This window comes from Notamacropus eugenii, chromosome 1, assembly GCF_028372415.1.
Source record: "Notamacropus eugenii isolate mMacEug1 chromosome 1, mMacEug1.pri_v2, whole genome shotgun sequence".
NCBI classification, from domain to species: domain Eukaryota; kingdom Metazoa; phylum Chordata; class Mammalia; order Diprotodontia; family Macropodidae; genus Notamacropus; species Notamacropus eugenii.
Genome location: NC_092872.1, coordinates 278,926,244 through 278,947,946, shown reverse-complemented (window position 1 = coordinate 278,947,946; position 21,703 = coordinate 278,926,244). Strand labels below are relative to the sequence as shown.

Genomic DNA, 21,703 nt, shown 5'->3' with positions numbered 1-21,703 from the left:
GTGCTTTTGGATCACCTGGATTGCAGGCCCTGTGATTATCCCTGCTTGCATCTTCCATGCCTAGCATGTAGTAGGGGCTTAATCAATGCTTGTTCAGTTGGATTGGATTGGATAAAATTATGAACCAGCAGGAAGTAGCAGCTGGCTGCTGGTGAGGCCTCTGGTGACCCTGGAGAGAGCCTTTAGTCCCTGCAAATCTCCAGGCTCATGTGGACAAGGCTAATATGGAGGGATGGACAGATGGCAGATTTTACCTGGGAAATGAATCTTCCTTTTTTGCTGAGTGCCTTTCATAATTCTCAGGATATCATCACCTGATAATAATTTCAGCCCATACACACACGTATGTACACTCTCAGCAAGCTAAGGGGGCGTAGGAAAAACAATTCACCCTCCAGATAGTTTAGGGACCAGTCTTGGCCTTACCAAAGGGTTGACTCTTAAGTAGAAAGTCCCCCTGTTAATTAACAAGCCTTTTATGTTCCAGGCCCTGGGGAACTAATCATCTTTTGGGAGAAGTGACTTTAAATGTGCTCCAATTGAGGAAAACTCACTCAACATATAGCCTTCTGGTACCCTATCTATCACACTTGCTTAGAGAAAGTCTCTCTCTGCAGGCTCCCTCCCTCCCCCCAGGCCTTTATGTTCTAACAATGGGACAGCTGGGCATTGGAGTAGATACATGAGTCAGGACACCTAGGTTGCAAGTCTAGCTTTGATACTTAGTGGCTGTGGGATCATAGGCGGGTATTTTTCTTGGCACCTAATCTCAGTTTCCACGTCTGTAAAATGGGGATAATTTTCTTACTACCAACTTCATGGAGTCGGTCTGTGTGTATCAGATGAGATAAAGTCTACGCAGACCTTAGAGTTCTCTAACAACAAAGACTGTAGTAATTATTCATTTTGAGTCACTCTTATCTGCTGGTTAGAGATCTGGATTCATGTCTAGTCTCTAACATCTACTGGCTTTGTCATTTATCCTCTCTTTTCCCCCGGTAGCTCTCTGAGACCACCAGCTGAATAGATAAAAGGACTTTCCTCCCTAAGAGCTCTCCATGCCAGTAAAATCCTAGGCCTAGTCCAATGCCAGTAATTATTAATGAAATATTTAAAAATATTGATGTGGATAAGAAGACAAGTTATCTGCTAAGTCAGATTGACAGAACTGGCAAATATATGCAAAGATGTCTAGGCATTGAGACAAAGATGATTTAGAGACAGTTGGGTAGCCTAATGGTTAGGGCACTGGGCCTGGTATCAGGAAGACCTGAGTTTAAATTTGGCCTCAGATGTTAATTGTGTGACCCAGGGCAAGTCCTTTAACCTTAGTTTCGTCATCTGCAAAATGGGGCTAATAACAGCACCTACTTTGAGGGTTGTTGAGGGGATCAGATGAGATAATATTTGTAGAGTGCTTAGCAAATCTTAACCTGTTGTCTAGGTGCTAGGTGGTTAGCATTCTTGTCTTTTATGCTGTCTTCTTGTTTTCTTCCCCAGTCCCATCCTTCCCCCTGCCCCATTCTAGAACCACTGAGGTCAGAAGGACCTTAGAGATAATTTTTATTTTTAAAGAGATTGTTTCTGGTGGGACTGGGAAGTTCCTTCTAGCTCATGAATCCATGGTGCTTATTCTCTGTATGCTCAGCTTGGGACCTTCTCCCGTCCCGCAGCTGTAGCCCTTTCCACACATAGTATTCCCAGTGAAGAAAGTTAGAGGATCATGACACATGCACAGAATATGTGCTTTCTCAGTAGTTTGTTTAACAGGTTGGCCCAGGAGGGACAAAGAAAGGCATAAACCTGATTCCTTCCCTCAAGGATCTTACATGCTGATGGAGACAGCATGCAAACAGTCAGGAACATGCAAGATTTATACTGAGGAAACAGAAGGGAAGCTGAGATGGGAAGGCACTCTGAGCAGAGACTGGAAAAAGTTTCCTTGCAGAAGGTGAGAGTTGATCTGATTCTTGAAGACCACCAAGGATACTTAAAAGGCCTGAATTAGGAGCTCAATTGGGTGACTGTGAGCATTGCTAAGGGTGCTTATAGTAGCCACAAAATTGACAACAGATTGGATGGGGGGGCGGTGAGTGAGTGAGAGTGATGATCGAGTGATGAGCTGAGGATGATACTGAGGTTCTCAGCATGGGGAAAGGAACAAGCACTTATTAAGCTCCTGCTGTATGCCAGGCACCATGCTAAGTGTTTTGCCAATAGAACCTCATTAGATCACATTGATACAAGGTATTTCCTTATCTGCAGTTCTGTATTATCAATGAAATCATCAGTGTGGTCTGATACTTGTGTAGATGTGATATTTTCACTGCTAGAATGTAAACTTTCTGAGAGCAGGGCCTACTTGTTTCTTTGTTTCTTTACTGTGTGTCCCCAGTGCCCATCACACTGATTTGGCCCAGAGTTGTCTCTGAGTAAATAGTCGCTGGACAGCTAGATGGTGCAATGAACAGAGCATTATCTAGAGTCAGGAAGCCTCATATTCCTCGATTTCAAATCCAGCCTCAGACACTTACTAGCTTTGTGACCCTGGGCAAGTAACTACACCCTGTTTGCCTCAGTTTCCTCATCTGTAAGATGAGTTGGAGAAGGAAATGGAGAACCAGTCCCGTATCTTTGCCAGGAAAACCCCAAAGGGGGTCACGAAGACATGACACAAATAATCGAACAACAAAGAGTCTTCATTCATTGATCCCTTCTATCTCTTGTTTCCTCATTTTCTCCCTCTGTTTTGGCATCTTCCCCTCACCTGTTCTCCCTGGGCCCTCACCCCTGTTCTCCCTGGGCCCTCCCCTCCTGCCTCTAGTGACCTGATGTTTGCTAAATCCAATTCTGATCCCCACCCCCCTTAATTCTCTCTTCTTCCTTGGCTTTCAGGAAACCTCTCAAGGTTCACCTCCCTCTCTGACCATGCCTTTTCACTGCTTTGCTAGCAGCTTTTCCTCTCCATCTCCTACAGGCTACATTTAGGAGAAGATATTTCATTTAACTACAGACAGTAAGGGTCTTGATTTCTTGCTTGGCCCCTTAATGGCTCACCCACCTGAAAAGAATGACCCTGTTCAGTGAAGGCAGTATGCTCCTTGGTGAGCTGTCACAGGGATGCAAGCCTGTAGCAAACCTTCTCATGCTTTCCTGGCCAGTCAGGCAGCATTCTTTCTAGGTTCTTTTATTCTGTTTTTCTGTTGGCTTCCTCAGCTCCCTGCCCTATTCTAAAACCACAGTGTTTGGGAGGACCTTGGAGATGGAGGAGTGTAGCCATAGACAGGTGCATCTTGGGTCTGAGGGGACATGCAGAAGAAAGTAGAAAGAACACTACATTGTAGATCAAGTTTTGGGTTCAAATTCCCAACTTTGCTGCTTATGTGCTGTGTGGCCTTGGGCAGTTCACTTAATTGGGTTTGTTTTCTCAGCTAAGGTTCCTCCCAGTTTTAAAACCTAGTATTCCACCACTAATTACTTGGTAGAGTAGATGCTTCTTATGGGGTGAGTACTCTTGATTTCAGAGCTGTAGGAGTTGGCTCTGTTCTTTGCTGCCGTTGTGACTTTGGTGGAGTCCCAGAATCCCTGTGGGCCTTGTTTTTTGCATCTGTAAAGATGTGGAGTGGGAGTTTAAGATTCTTTGCAGGTTGTAGTTTCTGATTTTGGGGTCTCCAGTGCCTAGCATGTGTCTTCACACATAGGAAGTGCTTAAGAAAGGTGTGGTAGATTGTAGTAAAACTCCCAGGACATGGCAGAGCTAAGAGCCACCTTCCTCCTTCCCCATTTTTGGGAGTATGGTACTTGGTGGGCAGCTGAAATCATGACAGTCAATTCCAGGAGAATTTCAGAAAATGCTTAGTAGTAAAGTTTTAGCTTTTTTGGTAAGAGCCAAGCTTATGTGTCCTGATGGCCCTGTGGGCTCACAACCACTCCCTTCAGTGATATAGACAGCAGCCCATCATGATCAGCCACTCGCATCTGAGCCCTTGAGTCCTTTCCAGGGGTCGCCCAGTACACTGGCAGCTGCTTCTCGACTTCTTGACGTCTTCATCGAGTATTTACCAGTAGGGTAACCAGTATGTGTGGGCTGTCCCTCTTGTTCCATGACTGCCCTTTACCTCTCATATCCTCTCTGTGGCTTCTCCTTGTTGACATCTCTCCATTGACCTGGTCAAGTGGAGAGAGCCCTGTCTCTAGAGTTAGCAACTGGATTTAAATCCCACCCTCAACAGCCGCAGCAGCGTAATAATAGCTATCATTTATATGATATTTTAAAGTTTGTAAGCTACTTTATAAGTGTTATCTCATTTGATCCTCATGGTTACCCTGGGAAGTAGGTATTATTCTTATGTCCATTTTATGGAAGAGGAAACTGAGGCACTGAGCATGCCTTCCCTGGGGTCACACAGCTAGTAAGCATCCAATGCTGAATTTGAACTCGAGTCTTCTTGACTCCGAGTCCAATGCTCCATATACTGGGATGCCAACTTGATTGCTTACTTGGCTCCCTTTGTGACCCTGGGTTGTCCCAGTTCTCTGGACCTCTGTTTCTTCCTCTAGAATGAAGGGGTTGGGCAGAGCGACTTCTGGGGTTCCTCCCAGCTCTGATCTGTCATCCTAAGTCCTAGGTCACTTAACCTCTTGGGGATACCCTCCATGTAACATTTAGGGGTCATCTGAGTACCCTGCCAGCTCTGGGACTGCAGAGTGGATTGGCATTCTGTGATTGGCAGATCTACAGTATGTCCGGACAGACCTTTGACTGGTGGAGAAAGGCCTAGAGCTGGGCCCAGGATTGACTAGGAAGCCTAGAAGGGGGGCGGGGTGTCATTTGCTTGTGGCTTGGATTGGGAAGTGATGCTGGGCTTTGAATGACCCCCTACCCCAGCTTCTCCTTGAAAAGAAAAATCTGTATCCTTTGTAAAGTCTAGAAGGGTTATAGCCAGCCTGGGGCTCAGCCTGCCGCCTTGGCTGAGTTGAGAAATTGCCCAGTCAGGCTTATTTCAGACCAGCCCCATCCAGGGTTAGGGGAGAGGTGGTAGCCATTGAAGGGTAACCACAGAGCTCAGCTGGGCCGAGCAGGCCTCAGCCTGGGCTTGGGCCCTGTAGGTGCCATCTGGATTTGGAGGAGCAGAAATGGCTGACTCAGGCCTGCCACTGATTGGAGGGTGAAGCCGAGCTCCAGCAGTGACCCCCAGCCCTCTTTCTAGGGGCCAGGGCTCTCTACACTAGTTTTGCCTCAGAATTCTTAACTCCTCATCCCTCCCTCCCAGGGAACTGAGAACTGAGAAAATATAAATATTAAGGTAGCAGGAAAGGGAAGCTTTTAGACAGAAAAGTGTCCCCCAGGACCCAAGGTCATCCCCAAATGGACCCAGGTCATCCCCAGCCTGGCCCATGGGCGCCCAAGGGCAAAGTCGAGCAAAAAGCTGAGTGAACATAGGGAATGGGGAAGGAGTGGCGTTCAGGGCCCTAGCCAAAGTGGCTGTTGTGGCTCTGAGGACTTTTTGCCAAGGTGAAAGGTTGATTTTAGTGGTTGATGTTTATCGCAGTAAGAGAAAAATGCCATTGTCCTTGTCTCCCATTCTTTAAAAAAAAAGCCCCTCATTTTATACCTGTATTTGTGGACCTTTCTCAGAAAATCCCATGAGACAGGAATCACTAGTATCACAAGCTCCATTTTACAAATGGGGAAACTGAGGCAGAGACTGCTTTGCCCAGGGTTTCACAAAAGCCACTCAAGCCTGAGCTTAGATTCAGCTCTTCAGGTCTTTGGGGCCAAGCTCCTAAGTGGGGGGAGGGGAGGCATTGAGGGAGGACAGGATGAGGACTTGCTTTGGAGTCAGGAAGCCCGGGATTCGAGGAGGGCTTTTGATACCTGAGTAATGGATCCCTGTAGCACCCCAGGCCTCCCTCTCTCCACATTTCAAAGGCTTATGAAGCACAGCCATGGGCAGGTAGTCAGGGCTCTATGTTGAAGGACTGCCGAGGTATCCCTGGTGCCAGGCCCTGCGATGCTGAGGAAAAGCAGGCAGCCTCTGCCTTGGAGGAGCTCTGGGTCAGCCAATATAAAATGTTCCCAGATAAGAAGGCAAAGAAGACACAAAGAAGATTTTTTGGGGGAGGAGAGGGAGTTGAAGGACAGTAGGAACCATCTTACTTAGGGCTTGGGGAAAGGCCTCCAGAGGGAGGGGAGGGGAGCAGGGAAAATCAAAGGCTGTGTCTTAGCATCAGGGGAGGGACTTCCCACTTCCTGCAGTTCCCAACCCCCAATCCAAATTGGAAGGAAAAAAGAAGCCAAGTGTCTTGGGGTTGTTGTCAGGTCTCCTGGTGGACAGGGGGCTTGGGCTGGGCCGTGAAGGGTGCGAAAGTGGAGAGGGAAGGTGTCTGATATCTGGCTGGTGGAACCGGAGGAACCAGGGGGCCTTCCCTGGTGGGTCTGAGGGCCATCATCTAACTCTAAGCCCCTGGTTAGTATATTACATGGTTGTTGATATCAGCCTAAATCTTCTGAGGGCATTCATTGCCTCCTCAAGTAAGGGAGGAGTAGGGGTGGAAAAGGACTTTTAGTTATAACCAGAAACTTGAAAGAAAATGTAAATCTTCCCCTGGATAGTGCCCCCACCATCCTCTGGAAGGGAAGGGGACTTTGGCCCAAAGTTGGGTTGATTCAGGGGTGGGTGGGGCTGAATGGATACAACTGGGGTGGTAGGCCTCTGGGGACAGAAGGAGGTACCCCAACCAGCTCTGGTCTGGTCTGTCCAATTAGCTTATATCCATATATTTTAGTCAAGACCCTGAAGGATGGGTAGATGTGGAAGGAGTCTAAGTTAGGGCCTTGCCATTTATTAGTCACCCATTGTATACTTAGTTCTCTACTGATGTGGCTTGCACTTGACTTTGTTTTGTTTTTTTTTTGAGTGACGGAAGGCTGTGCAGGTCATCGGCCTCACTGGTGCTCTATCCACTGCACCACTGAGCTGCCCCTTATCCAACTATATAATCACCTTCTGAACATTAAAGATAGAAATAAGAAGAGTTTCTTTTCCTAACTTATACTGACGCCCTTCCTGTCTGGATTCCACTAAATACATAATGAGGAGAATGAGAACTGTAATAATATTAACAAAGTAACATTGGTAACTAATAAAACATAATTATTCAACATATGATAATGGCATGCTGTTATCCTCTAGAGCACCAGTGCAGGAGTCAGGAGAACCTGAGTTCAAATCTCACCTCAGACACTTGACACTCACTAGCTGTGTGACCTTGGGCAAGTCACTTAACCCTCATTGCCTCATCCTGGGTCATCTCCAGTCATCCTGAGGAATATGTGGTCACTGGATTCAGATGACTCTGGAGGAGAAGTGAGGCTGAGACCTGCACAGCCCTCCCTCACTCAAAAAAAAAAAAAACCCAAAAGAGTCAAGTGCAAATCATGTCATTATTTCTCTGATGGCACGGTCTTCAGCAACAAAGGACGAACACACAGTTCTCTACTGTGATTCAAACCAGCAGACATTTATTAAGCACCTACTGAGAACTTGTATTACTAGAAAAATTGAAACTGAGTTTACACCTGACTTCTAAGGAATTTAAGGTATCCTGATGGGCAGACAGCCTTTGTGATCTTTGGCTCATAGTATCATCCATTTAGGTTGCAGAGGAGCCTCAGAAACCGCTGAGTCCAACCTCATTTTATATATGAGGAAGGGTGGGGTGTCCCACAGTGTAAAACTGCTTAAAACTTCCCTTTGAGCTGGTTTTGCCGACTCTCTCGAGTTTCCTGGTTTTACTGGCCAACTTTATGACTCTCCTCCCCTCATCAGCATCCCAAGAGAGAAGGGTTCCCGTGGATGGCATGCTCATGTTCCTGCCTGTTTCCCAGGGAGTGGGGGTGGGGGAGGGGACACAGTGCATTATCAGGAGAGTACCTCTGTGCTCAGGTCATGGGTGCTGGTTGGTCCCATTTCCTGCCTGGTGGACTCCGTTTCAGTGTGGACTGTTTAAAATACCTTTTTAAGCCTTTGAAAGGGGGACAGTCATGTGATCTTGATTATCTAGGGCAGTGGAGAAGTAATGTCTGGCAGCAAGTCCTGGAGTGGAGTTAGAATGCTCAGGGGGCCTTTCTGGCCTTGACCAGTCACAAGGAAAGTAGAGAAAGTGATGTCACCTAGGTTAGACGGGGAGTGGGCAGGTCCCGAGGAGCCTTCTTGTGCCTTACTTCTGGGGGCAGCAGGTGGCCCAGTAAATAGAGTGCTGTGACTGGAGTCAGGAGGATGCAAGTTCAAATGTGGCCTTAGACAATTCCTAGCTTACGTGGTGTTGAAGCACTGTCTGCCTCAGTTTCTTCATCTGTAAAATGGGGATCATAATAGCATCTACCTGTTAGGATTGTTGGAAGGATCAAATGAGATACTATTTGTCAAAAGCTCTTTGCAAAGTTTGAAGCTCTGTGTGAGAGCTGACTATTGTTAGTTTTAATAGAATCTTAATCATTCTTATCGTGACTCTTGCTCTTTTCTCCCTCCAACCGTGTTGTGATCCTGACCGGCCTCTGCGGTCCCTTCCCACTCTACATCTTGGAATTTGTGTGGTGGGGGTTTTGTTAGGAGCATAAAGAACTGCTTGACTGTTGTCTCATTGATTCCTTCTTGGGAAGATTTCAGTTCAGAGATAGCGATGGTACCCAGGTGTAGTGTCAGGCCCGAGGATCCCAGCGTGTGGGACTGGACGGGCCCTCAGACATCGTCAGTCCACCTCCCATATCCAGAAGGAATAATCTCATTTACAGTAGAAAATTTCCTGGGTTGATTTCTCTGGATAAACTGAGGGCTTGCTTCCCTTCCCCCTTGCTCTTTTTCTGAGCTGGTTGGTTGGAATTCTGGATGGGTCATCCCATGAAAGCAATTTTATGGCTTCATTTTTATAGGCTTTGGGTGACAATCTAAACCCTGTTTAATTAATGATGTAGTTGAGAAACCATTGCCATCAAGGATGAGGATGATGAGAAAGGACACCTCCTTTATTCTCCTTCAGCATCAGTTTCTTCATGTGGAAATGGAATGGGTTGGAGTGACTGAAGGGCTAAGTCTAGGGGTTGGTCATGAAGCTGGAACAAGGGTAACATGTAACCAGTAAGAGGCATTGAGCCGAGAATCCAGAGACCCTGCGGTCCTTCGGGAGAGCACGTCAGCCAATCTGTAGGGGGTATCTCTCAGCCATGCCTTGCCTTCAGTCAGCCAATCGGGCATCGCCATTGCTTTTATTTATTTATTTATTTATTTAACTTTTAACATTCATTTTCACAAAATTTTGGGTTCCAAATTTTCTCCCCATTTGTCCCCTCCCCCACCCCAAAACACTGAGCATTCTAATTACCCCTATGACCAATCTGCCCTCTCTTCTAACATCCCTCCTTTCCCTTGTCCCCATCTTCTCTTTTGTCCTGTAGGGCCAGATAACTTTCTATACCCCTTTACCTGTATTTCTTATTTCCTAGTGGCAAGAACAGTACTCGACAGTTGTTCCTAAAACTTTGAGTTCCAACTTCTCTTCCTCCCTCCCTCCCCACCCATTCCCTTTGGAAGGCAAGCAATTCAATATAGGCCATATCTGTGTGGTTTTGCAAATGACTTCCATAACAGTCGTGTTGTGTAAGACTAACTGTATTTCCCTCCATCCTATCCTGCCCCCATTGCTTCTATTCTGTCTTTTGATCCTGTCCCTCCCCAAGAGTGTTGACTTCAAATTTCTCCTTCCTCCCATTGCCCTCCCTTCCCTCATCCCCCGCACCCTGCTTATTCCCTTCTCCCCCACTTTCCTGTATTGTAAGATAGGTTTTCATACCAAAATGAGTGTGCATTTTATTCCTTCCTTTAGTGGAATGTGATGAGAGTAAACTTCATGTATTTCTCTCACCTCCCCTCTTTTTCCCTCCACTAAAAAGTTTTTTGCTTGCCTCTTTTATGAGAGATAATTTGCCCCATTCCACTTCTCCCTTTCTCCTCCCAATATATTTCTCTCTCACCGCTTAATTTCATTTTTTTAAGATAAGATCCCATCCTATTCAATTCACTCTGTGCTCTGTGTGTGTGTGTGTGTGTGTGTGTGTAATCCCACCCACTACCCAGATATTGAAAAGTTTCAAGAGTTACAAATATTGTCTTTCCATGTAGGAATGTAAACAGTTCAACTTTAGTAAGTCCTTTATGACTTCTCTTTGCTGTTTAACTTTTCATGCTTCTCTTCATTCTTGTGTTTGAAAGTCAAATTTTCTTTTCAGCTCTGGTCTTTTCATCAAGAATGCTTGAAAGTCCTCTATTTCATTGAAAGACCATTTTTCCCCCTGAAGTATTATACTCAGTTTTGCTAGGTAGGTGATTCTTGGTTTTAGTCCTAGTTCCTTTGACTTCTGGAATATCATATTCCATGCCCTTCAATCCCTTAATGTAGAAGCTGCTAGATCTTGTGCTATCCTGATTGTATTTCCACAATACTTGAATTGCTTCTTTCTAGCTGCTTGCAGTATTTTCTCCTCGACCAGGGAACTCTGGAATTTGGCCACAATGTTCCTAGGAGTTTCTCTTTTTGGATCTCTTTCAGGAGATGATTGGTGGATTCCTTGAATACTTATTTTGCCCTCTGGTTCTAGAATATCAGGGCAATTTTCCTTGATAATTTTATGAAAGATGATGTCTAGGCTCTTTTTTTGATCATTGCTTTCAGGTAGTCCCATAATTTTTAAATTGTCTCTCCTGGATCTATTTTCCAGGTCAGTTTTTTTTCCAATGAGATATTTCATATTATCTTCCATTTTTTCATTCTTTTGGTTTTGTTTTGTGATTTCTTGGTTTCTCATAAAGTCATTGGCCTCCATCTGTTCCATTCTAATTTTGAAAGAACTATTTTCTTCAGTGAGCTTTTGAACCTCCTTTTCCATTTGGCTAATTCTGCTTTTTAAAGCATTCTTCTCCTCATTGGCTTTTTGAACCTCTTTTGCCAATTGAGTTAGCCTGTTTTTCAAGGTGTTATTTTCTTCAGCATTTTTTTGGGTCTCCTTTAACAGGGTGTTGACCTGTTTTTCATGCTTTACTTGCATGTCTCTCATTTCTCTTCCCAGTTTTTCCTGCACCTCTCTAACTTGATTTTCAAAATCCTTTTTGAGCTCTTCCATGGCCTGAGCCCATTGAATATTTATTCTGGATGTTTGGGATACAGAAGCCTTGATTTCTGTGTCTTTCCTTGATGGTAAGCATTGTTCTTCCTCATCAGAAAGGAAGGGAGGAGATATCTGTTCACCAAGAAAGTAACCTTTTATGGTCTTATTTTTTTTCCCCCTTTTCTGGGCATTTTCCCAACCAGCTACTTCACTTCTGAGTTTCCTCTCCACCCCTACCTTGCCTCCAGATCCGCCCAGCCAGCGCTTGGGGTCTGAGATTCAAATGCTGCTTCCCAGCCTCAGGGCTTTCAGTGGGGGCGGGGATGCTATTCAGTGTGAGATTAAGTTCAGCTGCTCAGGTGGGGGCAGGGCCGCCACGCAAGGCTCAGTTCCTTCAGGGGGTTTATGGGGAGACCTTCAACAATGGATCCAAGTTCCTGCCTGCTTTGGGAACACCTGTCCACTGCTGCCTCCTGAGGGGGCCTGAGTTATGGGGGATACCCCACTCCCCTCTCAGCCAGCCAAAGAGACCCTCTCACTGACCTTCAGCGCTTGTGGATTGAGGGACCCTTGCAGCCACTGGAGATACCGTCCCTGAAGCCCGCTCGGGATCTGCTCCTCTTGGTGCCTCGTGGCCAAGGCAGGGCTGGGCTCTGCTCTGGGTACGGTGCACAATGGACCTTTCCTGTCGGTTTTTCAGATCTCTCTGGAACAGAAATCTCCTCCACTCTGTTGTTCTGTGACTTCTGCTGCTCCCGAATTTGTTGGGAGTTCTTCTTTACAGGTATTTTATGGGCTGTGGGTTTGGAGCTAGCATATGTGTATCTTTCTACTCTGCTGTCTTGGCTCCTCCCCCTCATTGCCATTGCTTTTTGAAAGGGGGGCCTTGTGGCTCCTTCACCCTCCCTTAATTCTGGGGACCACTGGCTACCGTTACTCCACTTAAAGAGTTGTGTCCGTTGGTTAGAATTAAGCCCTTTGAAGGCAGGGACTTTGTATCCCTGTGTGGCTTTTATTCTGTCAGTCTAACAAGTGCTGATTAAGTCTTGACCTTAGTCCAGGCACTAGGCTGGGTTCTAGGCTTACAAAAACAAAAGGAAAGATGGGTTTTGCCCTCTAGGAGACTCCAATGAATGTCCGTGGAGGGTAATTTAAGCATAAAGGTCATCCAGCAGCAGTGGCACCCGAACTGAGCCTCAGAGGTGAGGAAGGAGAGTGTTCCATGTCTAGTGGGCATCTGTAGAGAGGTGGGAGATGGCATGGTGAATGTGAAAAAATGCAAACAAAGGCCTTTTCCTCACTTTAAATGCCAAACTGAGGAATTCATATTCTGTACACATGGTGATAGGAAACAATTGAAGGTTCTGGAGGAGGTGAGTAACACAATCAGATCTAGACTTTATTTAGGAAGGTTTTTCTGGTCTCTGTATGAAGTTTGGGTTCATAGGACAGGAGTGCCAGACTAATCAATCTGAGATGTTGCAATGTCTAGGAAAAAAGGTAGTGAGAGTGCATCAGGAGATGGCTGAGGGAGTCAGAAAAAGGGGATGTATGTGAGAAACTAGACAGGGAGGGCTTAGGAAACTGCAGTGCTTGCTGTAGACCTTTGTTCAGATCCCCTTCTGACTCACCTGTGGGACCTTGGACAAGTCATTTCATCTCCTGTGGCCTTAGTTTCCTCTCTGTAAGTTGAGGGTCTTGGAACACCTGGCATTTGGCACTCCTTTCAGCTCGAGGTCTGAGTTGAGGATGGCCTTACAGTTCTAAATCTTGGCTGTGAGAAGGGTGAAGGTGCTCTGGGTACGGAGCCCTAGGGAGTCAGTTGGATGGTTCTTGGGTGCAGAATTGAGGCTGGGGGGGGGGTCATGTGTGGACTGGAGCCACCCAGAATGCAAAGGGCCAATGGGTTTGGTACCTGGCTGGCCGAGGAAGTGCCCACATCAATGAAATCATGCCTCTCTCCAAGTATTTATAGGATTTTAAACTATTTATAGCAGAAGCATTTTACTTTTGAAACAAAAAATAGTAGAAAGCAATACTGCCGGATTATTAATAATGGAGCAAAGTCCAGAAATAACATTGTCTGAAGACCTTTTTCATTTCTTTTTCATGCTGGCTCCTGAGAAAAGCCTGGGAAGATGAAAGAAAGCTGGTGGAAACCAGAAGGGAATTGGGGGAGGGGGGAGAATCCGAGCCCTGCTGAATTCTCCTGATTGTCCTTTTCCCCAATTGAACCACTTAGGAGCTGGCATTAGAGGATTGAAAGCTGGGAAAGACCTTGAAAACCTGCTAGTTCAGGTCCTTTCTTTTACAGATCAGGAAACCATTCAGAGACAGAATGTCATCCAGATGAGGTCAGAGGATCGTAGCTCTAACCTGAAAGGAGCTAGCTGGGACAACCCTCCCTTCTGATAGAGGAAGAGACTGAAGGAGGCTGGGGCTGTCATAGGAAGAACTGAATGAAGCCTTCCTCATGAGGCCCCAGGAAGGAAGGTGACTCACCCAGGGTCACAGCAGATGCCAGTGCCAAGGCAGACCTTCAGCCCAGAGTCCCCTGTCTCCAAAGCCAGCATCCTTTCCCCCAGGTCACACTGCCCATGGGGCTCAGACCCAGGTCTTCTGTCTGCAAGGCCTACTATGTGCCAGGTACTAGACTAAGTGCTGGGAATACAGAGAAAGGCAGAAACTCAGTCCCTGCCGTCAAGGACCTGACATTCTAATGAGGGAGAAGACATGCAAACAACTGTGAACATACAAGGTATATGTGGTGTACATGGAACGGATTTCAGAGGGAAGGCAGGGAGAGGGGAGATTTTTATGTTGTTATTGGGCTTAGGAAAGAGAGGCCAGATTGGGGTTGGAGGAAGCCAGGACGTGACATAAGGGAGAAAGGTTTGGGGTTAGGAGATCTGGGTTTGAGTCCTAGCTTCCCAGTTCCTAAAGCTGTGTGACCTTGGGCAAGTCCTTTGGCCCCTTTTTGGAGTTGCAGGAGCTGGGTGGTATCATAGTGCATAGAGGCCAGGCCTGGAGTCAGGAAGGCCAGAGTTCAAATGTGGCCTCAGACACTTCCCAGCTAGGTGACCCTGGGCAAGTCACTTAACCACTGCCTTCCTCAGTTTCATCAGCTGTCAAAAGGAAATAGTAACAGCATCTAACTCCCAGGTTGCTGTGAAGATCAAGTGAGGTTATATTTGTAGAGCACTCAACATTGTGTGTGGTACCCACACCCCTCTTCAGAGATGTTGCCTGGCGTTCAGAGATGTTGCCTGTGAGGCTCCAGCCACACCAGTGATTGCAGGTTGTGTTTTGGTGACTGACGCTCCATCAGTGACTCAGTAGCTCCCACAATATTGTTCTCCTTCTGGAGATGGGCCACCATTACCCATCTGTTTGTCTGTTTTCTGAGGACTGTGAAACCTGGGGCTGATCTCAGGGCCTCCCAGTGCCATGCAGCGAGAGCCCCTATGTTCCAAACAGGCTTTGCTTCTCCTTGCCCTGCTTTGGCCCATTTCCAAATCCTGCTTTGGTTCTGGCTCTCACAGACTCAGGTTTCAGCACTGACATGTTCCTAATACCCGGCTCCAGCCTTTGACCAAACATTCAGGGGTGGGATTGGCAAACTGACGCCTATCTGGGCACCTAGGGAGGTGGGGGGAGGGATTCGGCTTAGCTCTAGGTTCCAAGCCCTGGGTTCTAGGGTCCACGCCCCAGATTCTAGGCTCTGGGCCACAGCCCCAGGTTCCAGACTCCAGGTTCTAAGTTCCAGGCCTTAGGCCCCAGCCCTGCTGGCTTCCTCATCTGGGCAGCTCACACAGCAAGGCCTGCTCTGACATTAATGGTAGGGCATGCAGAGAGTGATGGGGGTCCTTAGACTCCAGCCAGCCCATTTTGCAGATATGAAGCCAGGCTGTGTGGGCTGTGATTGGGACAGGCCTTGAGAGATGATCTGGTCTATCCCCCTTCAGATCTCAGCTACTTTGTTGGTCACTATGAACCGGCTGAATCTTCGATTTTGTTTTCTTCTGTGTTTTTTGGGATCCACCCATAGCAACCTGCTTCCCTCTCCCACCTCCCTGCCTTTGCCCTGGCTGTTCCTGGGCCTGGCATGCCCTCCTTCCACTTCCTCCAGGAGGCCTTTCTGGATTCCCCTGCCAGCTGTTAGTGCCTCCCCCTCAGGTCACCTGTATGTCTTTTCTGTGTACTGATCTCTGTCCTTGTCTGCCCCATTACAAGGCCAGCTCATGGGGGACAGGGATGGTTTTCCCTTTCTCTTTATCTCTCCAGTGCTTGGTGGTGCCTGACACATAAAAACACCTAACACAGGCTGCTTGGTTGGTTGAGAGCTGTATTTGAATCCCAGATGACATTTCTTTAGTCATAAGACCTTGGTTGGGTCAAGTGACCCGAGTCTTCTCCAAACCTTAGTATCTTCCTCTGTAAAGTAGACATAGTAATACTTCCAACATCTGCCTGAAAGGATTGATGTAAGGGAAGTTCTTTGTAAACCTCATTTTAGAAGTGAGAGTCACTGAAGCCCAGAGAGCCTTTGGGGCTCTGTTTTCCAGGTCAGGGTGTTGAGACATGACTGTAGATTCAGAGGGACCTGTCAGATAAGAAGTAGAAGTGTTGAGGACCAATTGTGTAAGAGGGAGTGAGGGGTGCTGTGAGGGCCCTGCCCAGCTCCCTGGTCCTGGGATTCAAGGTCCCTGGCCTTGACTTCAGCCTGTGGCTGTGGGGCCCTTCCTGCTGAGTAAACAGGGACCGGCCTTCCATCCCTGAATCCCATCCTCCCTCCCTCCCCCAAGGGGGGAGGAGGAGTGGTGGGGGAGGGGGTGGAGATGGGCTTCTAGGGGGTCTTGCTCCTGCCACTGCCCCAGCCAGGTTGGAGTCTTGGCCCAAGGCAGATGAGAAGGGTATGGATGTCGTTGGGGAATGGTGAATAAAAAAGAATTGAGTGAAATGAGCTGGTCTAAACTGTGGTCTGTTAGGAAGTGTCCTGAAAGCCTTTGGTCCCTGCCTTGCTGAGGGGCAGCTGCCTTCTCATCTCCTTTGGGCTGGGATGCTCGTACTCTTAGGCTGCAAGAGGGCCTAAGATCTCTGCTCCATAACCTGGGCAGGCATTTCACTCTCCACGAAATGCTGCTCTAAGTATTTTGGGGTTGAATGGAGCCTTTCATTTGGTCGCTGACCTCCTTGGCATGCTTCCCTCTTTACAGACTGTTTCTGCTTTCCAGTTAGCTATTTCAGACATTCTTCATTTGGGAAACAGTGGCAGTGACTTAGCCAGAGTCACCCAGTATCAGAGATAGGACTCAAACCCAGCTGCCTTCCAATGCCAGCGGCTCTTTTTACTTAGCCAGCCATTGTAGGCATTTATTATTCCAGGCATACTTCCCCCCAAAATCCTCCCTTGGAACAAACAGGCATCACTAAGGAACACAAATCTATGCCTTGGCCAGGTCTGAAAATGTTGGCCTCATTCTATACCTGTTGTCCACCACCTCCCTATGCACCTGGCATCGCCAAGTCCTCTGAAATCAGGTTTGGTTGCTCCACTGATCTTCCTGAGTTGAAGTCTGGCCTCCAATGCTGCCTACTTATGTGACCCTGGGCAAGTCACTTAACCCTGCTTGCTTCAGTTTCCTTATCTGTAAAATGAGCTGGAGAAGGAAATAGCAAGCTACTCTAGTATCTTTGCCAAGAAAGCCCCAGATGGGGTCACAAAGAGTCGGTTATGAAATGATTTAACCACAGAAAGAAAGACTGACTCTTCAGGATGCCCCTCTATCATAGCCATAACTAATACTAAGTACTCAAGTTTACTTTTAAATACCTTATTGTGTTTTGACCCCCACACTTTCCCCCTGACTCAGAGATACAACACGTACATGTGGTAGCTGTGAGAAGTGGCATTTGAATCCCCATGTCCCCACACTGTACTCTGTGCCCACTCCTCTGTTTTATATGGCCACGGGTGGACGTCAGGGCACAGGAGAACAGAGACTCCTTTGGTTTTAATTTTGCTTCTTATCTAGAGAATGGATAGTATGGGCTGTCTCTAGGTGGGCACCTCCATCTCCTGGAGTACTAAAGCCTCCTATTCTCTGGATGTCCCAGGTAGTAGATGTTAGCAGAGTACCTCTTGCCTAAATCAGTTCTCAGCACAAAAGCCCCTTCATTTGCCATTATGGTTAGATGTTTTGTTTTTAGTAGTATCTTCCTAACCTTGCACATAGTAGGTGCTCACATGCTGCTTGACTGTTCCCTGCCTGATGTACATGGCCTTTTCCTTTGGGTGTAGTTGATAGCCTCCCGGGCCCAGGATACTTCCTGGCTGGACTCCCCTGACCCTGGGTTGGCAGTACAGCTTCCAAAATCCCAAGCTCTCAGGAGGTGCTGGGTTGCCAGGGATGTGATCTCACTAATATGAGGAGCAAACAGGTGGTCTGATGGGAGACCTAGCTTCCAGGAATAGTAGGGAAGTGATTGGCTCCGTGACTTTGGGGTGGCTAGGGCCACATCCATGGTGTGATGCTCAGCCCTGGGTCCCAGTTTTTGGAGTAGACAGTTGACAGCTAGAGAGCATCAGAGGAAGGCTATAAGGGGAATGAAAGGCTTTGTGCATTTAGAAGAATTGGGGATGTGTATGATGGAGAAGGGAAGGCTTGGGTGCTCAGGGAGCTAGCTAGTGGCCTTCGAGCATCTGAAGGGCTCTCCTCTGGAGGAGGGATTGACTTGGTCAGTGGCGCCCCAGAGGGCACAGGGAGGAGGTCAGTTGTAGGCTTGATGTCCCAAGGAGAATGGGCTCCCTTGGGAGTCAGGGGGATGGCCCTTTCTCAGGGATTCTGGTTCGGAGATGGGGGGCAGCTATGCCTTCTGAGGTCCCTTCCCATCCTGGGATTCTGTGGTTGTGTGACTGGCCACAGTGGAGGGAGCTGAGCTCAGAGGAAGAAAAAGAGCACTGGATTTACAGTCCAAGGACCTGGATTGAGTTTTGGGATCTGCCACCGAACATCTCCGTGTCCTTGGGCGGAGCTCTCAGTTTCCTCCCCTGAACTATCAGAAGGTTGGATTGAATCAGGAGTGCTTAACCTGGGGACTGTGAACTTGGAGCTTTTAACATTTTCATAACTGTATTGGAGGCAGGCAGATGGTGCCAGAGTGCCCAGAGCACCCCCTGGAGTCAGAAAGAGTAGAGTTCAAATCTAGCCTCAGATATATACCAGCTGACTGGCCCTGGGCAAGTCACTTAACCTCTGTTTGCCTTAGTTTCCCCATCTGTAAAACAAGAGTATTAACAGCACCTCTCTCCCAGGGTTGTTGTAGGATCAAATGGCATCATGATTGTAACAAGCCCTTAACATTCCTGGCACATAGTAGGAAACATAGAAATGGTTTTTCCCTTCTCCTTCCTTGTGTCCCAGGAGCCCTGATTTCTTTTGTCTTCCTGTGCATTTGTTTAATGAGTTTAACCATATGATTTTGAGAAGGCTTTACCAGATGGAGGCCCAAGGGGACCAGGACACACCAAGGCTTTGAAGAAGTCAGATGATCTTGTGTCCATGATCTCTGGGGCAGGAATGTGGTGGCCTCACCCAGTAGCCCTAAGGAGGTCACCTGCCTCTTCTCAGGAGAGAGCGCAGAGTAGTGAGGCTGAGCCCTTAGTGGGGCTGATGTAGAGGCTGTTCTATGCCAAACAGGCTGGACCAGAGCCTCAGAAGAACCTGCCAGCGCTTAGCACAGTGCCTGCATGTTGTAGGGGCTTAATAAATGCTTGTGGACTTGACTGGTTCTGAGATTGCAGAAGCCCACACCCCATGAGAAAATCCTGAACCTCTGGGTTAGTGTTTTGTCTGGCCCTTTAGGTAGTGTTGAGCTGTGTTTTGGAAGGAGGGTAGCCAGGCCTTGGGGAGCCTGGGGAGCTGGGGTCCTTCCTCTGTGTGCTGGGTTAGACCTCTAGGTTACTTGAGCACCAAGTACACCAGCGCACTGGGTGGTTATGACCTTGGCTCCCAGTCACTGCTGAATCCTTGAAAGCACTTTTAGGTTCCTTCTGTCATCTCCCTTGTGTCTGTTTCAAAATGGACTTTGGCAGCAGTGGTTGGGGGACTCTCTTTGGCAGTTGGTGGTTGGAGGACCCTCCTTTATGATCAATAGTTTGGAATCTGCCCTTGTGGTCAGTGGTTGTGGGACCCTCTTTGGCAGTGAGTTGTTGGGAGACCCTCCTTGGCAATGAATCATTGGGAGACCCTCCTTGGCGATCAGTGGTTTGGGACCTTCCTTGGCGGTTGGTGGTTGGGGGACCCTCTTTGGCGATCAGTCCTTGAGTGGTTGTGGGCCCTTAGGGTTGGGGTCCTTACCGTAGAAACCTGCCTGCCCTTTGATAGATGGTGAGAGATTTTACCTAGTTCTCCAAGGGATTATAAGAGCAGTTTTCTTGATTGTAAAATATTAGAAGGTTGGACAAGATGAGCTTTGAGGTCTCCTCTGGCTCTCCCATTCTATTTTATGACATTTAAAATCACTGGGACGATTAACTTCCTCTTGAGATAAGGAGATAGAACAAATTCCCGCTCAAATAAAAACCAGTTTTGCTGCCCTTTCTTGCATTTCAAAGTCATCGCTAAGAAGCCTCTCGGCTCACTAAATGAGTTCATTGTTTTTTTTTTCATTGTTCATTTTTCAGAGATGTGAAGGCCTTCCCTTAGCACTGATATTAGAAACTTGGTTCAGCGAATTCTCTGGACTTTTCAGAAAGGCCATTTTAAGAATTAGTTTTGATTTCTCCCCGAACCCCTCCTCCACTGAACTGACTGTTGACTCCCTGTCTTAGCCAGGAGCTGGAATGGAGGTGTGGGGGTCTTCCCTTCCAGGACTGTGGAGCTGGGGAAGGGGCTTTTCAGTGGGAACCCAAACATGAAGACTTGTTAATTGATCACTCCACTCAATACTCCCCTGCTGAATGCTTTTTCGGAGCTCTTGACATTTTATGACTAGAGGGAGGGGTAGAGTAGATTCTGTCACCTCTTATAGATTAAGGCCACTGGAGGGAAATTGATTTATTTTGTTGCTTCAAGGTGAGGATAACTGTCCAATTGTCTTCCCTCATTCCATAATTTGGGGTCTTGCTCGTCCCTAGGAATTAGCTCAGTGTGAAGAAAGACAGTATTTCTAACAGCTGCCTCTTCTCTGATTTCTGCCTTGGAGGATCTGAGGATTCATTCCTTAGCCCTGGGATTTGCAGTTGGTATCAATAATAATAATAGCTAGCATTTACATGGCACTAGAAGGTTTGAAAAGTGTCTTCTAAGTTTCTCATTTGATCCTAACAAGTCTTGGGGCAGCTAGGTGGTCTGCAGTCAGCAAGACTCTATCTTCCTGTGTTGAAATTCCACCTCAGACGTTGATTGACTAGCTAGGTGACCCTGGGCAAGTCACTTAACCAGTTTCCTCATCTGTAAAAATAAATTGGAGAAGGAAATGGCAAACCACTGCAGCATCTTTGCCAAGAAAACACCAAACGGGGTCACAGAGAGTCAGACATGGTTGAAATGAAGCCTGGGAGGTGGGTGTTACTCTAAGGTGTCTCCCCCGTTAGAGGTTAGTTAGCTCCTTGAAGGTAGGGACCATGGTTTGCTTTCTCTTGGTATCCCCAGAGATTAGGTCAGTGCCTGGTATATTGTAAGTGCTTAATTAAAAGGCTTATGAGGCTTTGTGCATTTGCTCATCAGCAGACTATGTTTCTACTAACTATGTGTGGATTGGTTTAACCAGAAGGCTGGCTGTTGAGTGATTTGTATTTGAAAAATTTTTTACTGATGTACTTACCAAGAGATGTTTTCTTTGTTTATTTTGGGCAGCAGTGACTGTGGAGGCCCATCTAGAGTGGCAGTATGGTGCAGTGGAAAGAATACCATGTATGGAGTTATAGGACTTGGCTTCAGATCCTGGCTTCCCGAGTCTGTCAGACTTTGGGGGAAATCCCTTTACCTCCCGAAGTCTGAGTTTGCTGAGAGCATTAGAGTTGCTCAGAGGTCCTTTTCACTCTAGAGAAGAGGGCTGGGATCTCTTTACGCTTGTGACAAAATCATCGGTCATTGAAGTCTTGAAATAAGTAAATACCTTTTGACATATGACATCCCTGTCCTAAATCTAAGACCAGACTGAACTAATTGATGGAATTTCCTTTCTGTGGAGCAGGGGTCCTTAATCTGCGGTCCCCAGACAGCCTCCCTCCACATCCCCTCAACCTATGCGTAGGTTTCAAGGGGGCCATGAATTCGGATGGGGAGAAAAAAAGAATGACATCTTTATTTTCAGAACATTTAATGGAAATGCCCCATTTCCTTCAGTTGTTGAGAAGCATTACTCTGAGGAGTCCACCAGATTGCTAGCAAGGTTAAAAGCCTGTGATGCTGAGGGACCTTCGATGCCTGGAGGTGGGCTGTGTGCCCTTCCCAAGTTCCCGTTAGAGTCTCTCAGGCATGACACCGTACGTGAGCCATGGCTGGAGGCTCTGGATCTATTATCTTGTGATGA

The 21,703-nt window shown here is 47.2% G+C and overlaps 1 protein-coding gene across 3 annotated transcripts in view; it reads left to right on the top strand.

The window, feature by feature from the left end:
- Window positions 1–21,703, top strand: part of LOC140517570 (uncharacterized) — a 108,887-nt gene that overhangs the window by 8,744 nt on the left and 78,440 nt on the right. For 2 of the 3 annotated variants that reach the window (XM_072628938.1, XM_072628940.1), the window contains exon 2: window positions 11,865–11,948. The exons of the other annotated variant lie outside the window; for it this stretch is intronic. In XM_072628938.1, coding sequence (XP_072485039.1) covers window positions 11,865–11,948 — 84 coding nt within the window. The remainder of the gene's footprint in view (window positions 1–11,864; window positions 11,949–21,703) is intronic. 3 annotated transcript variants of the gene reach the window in all.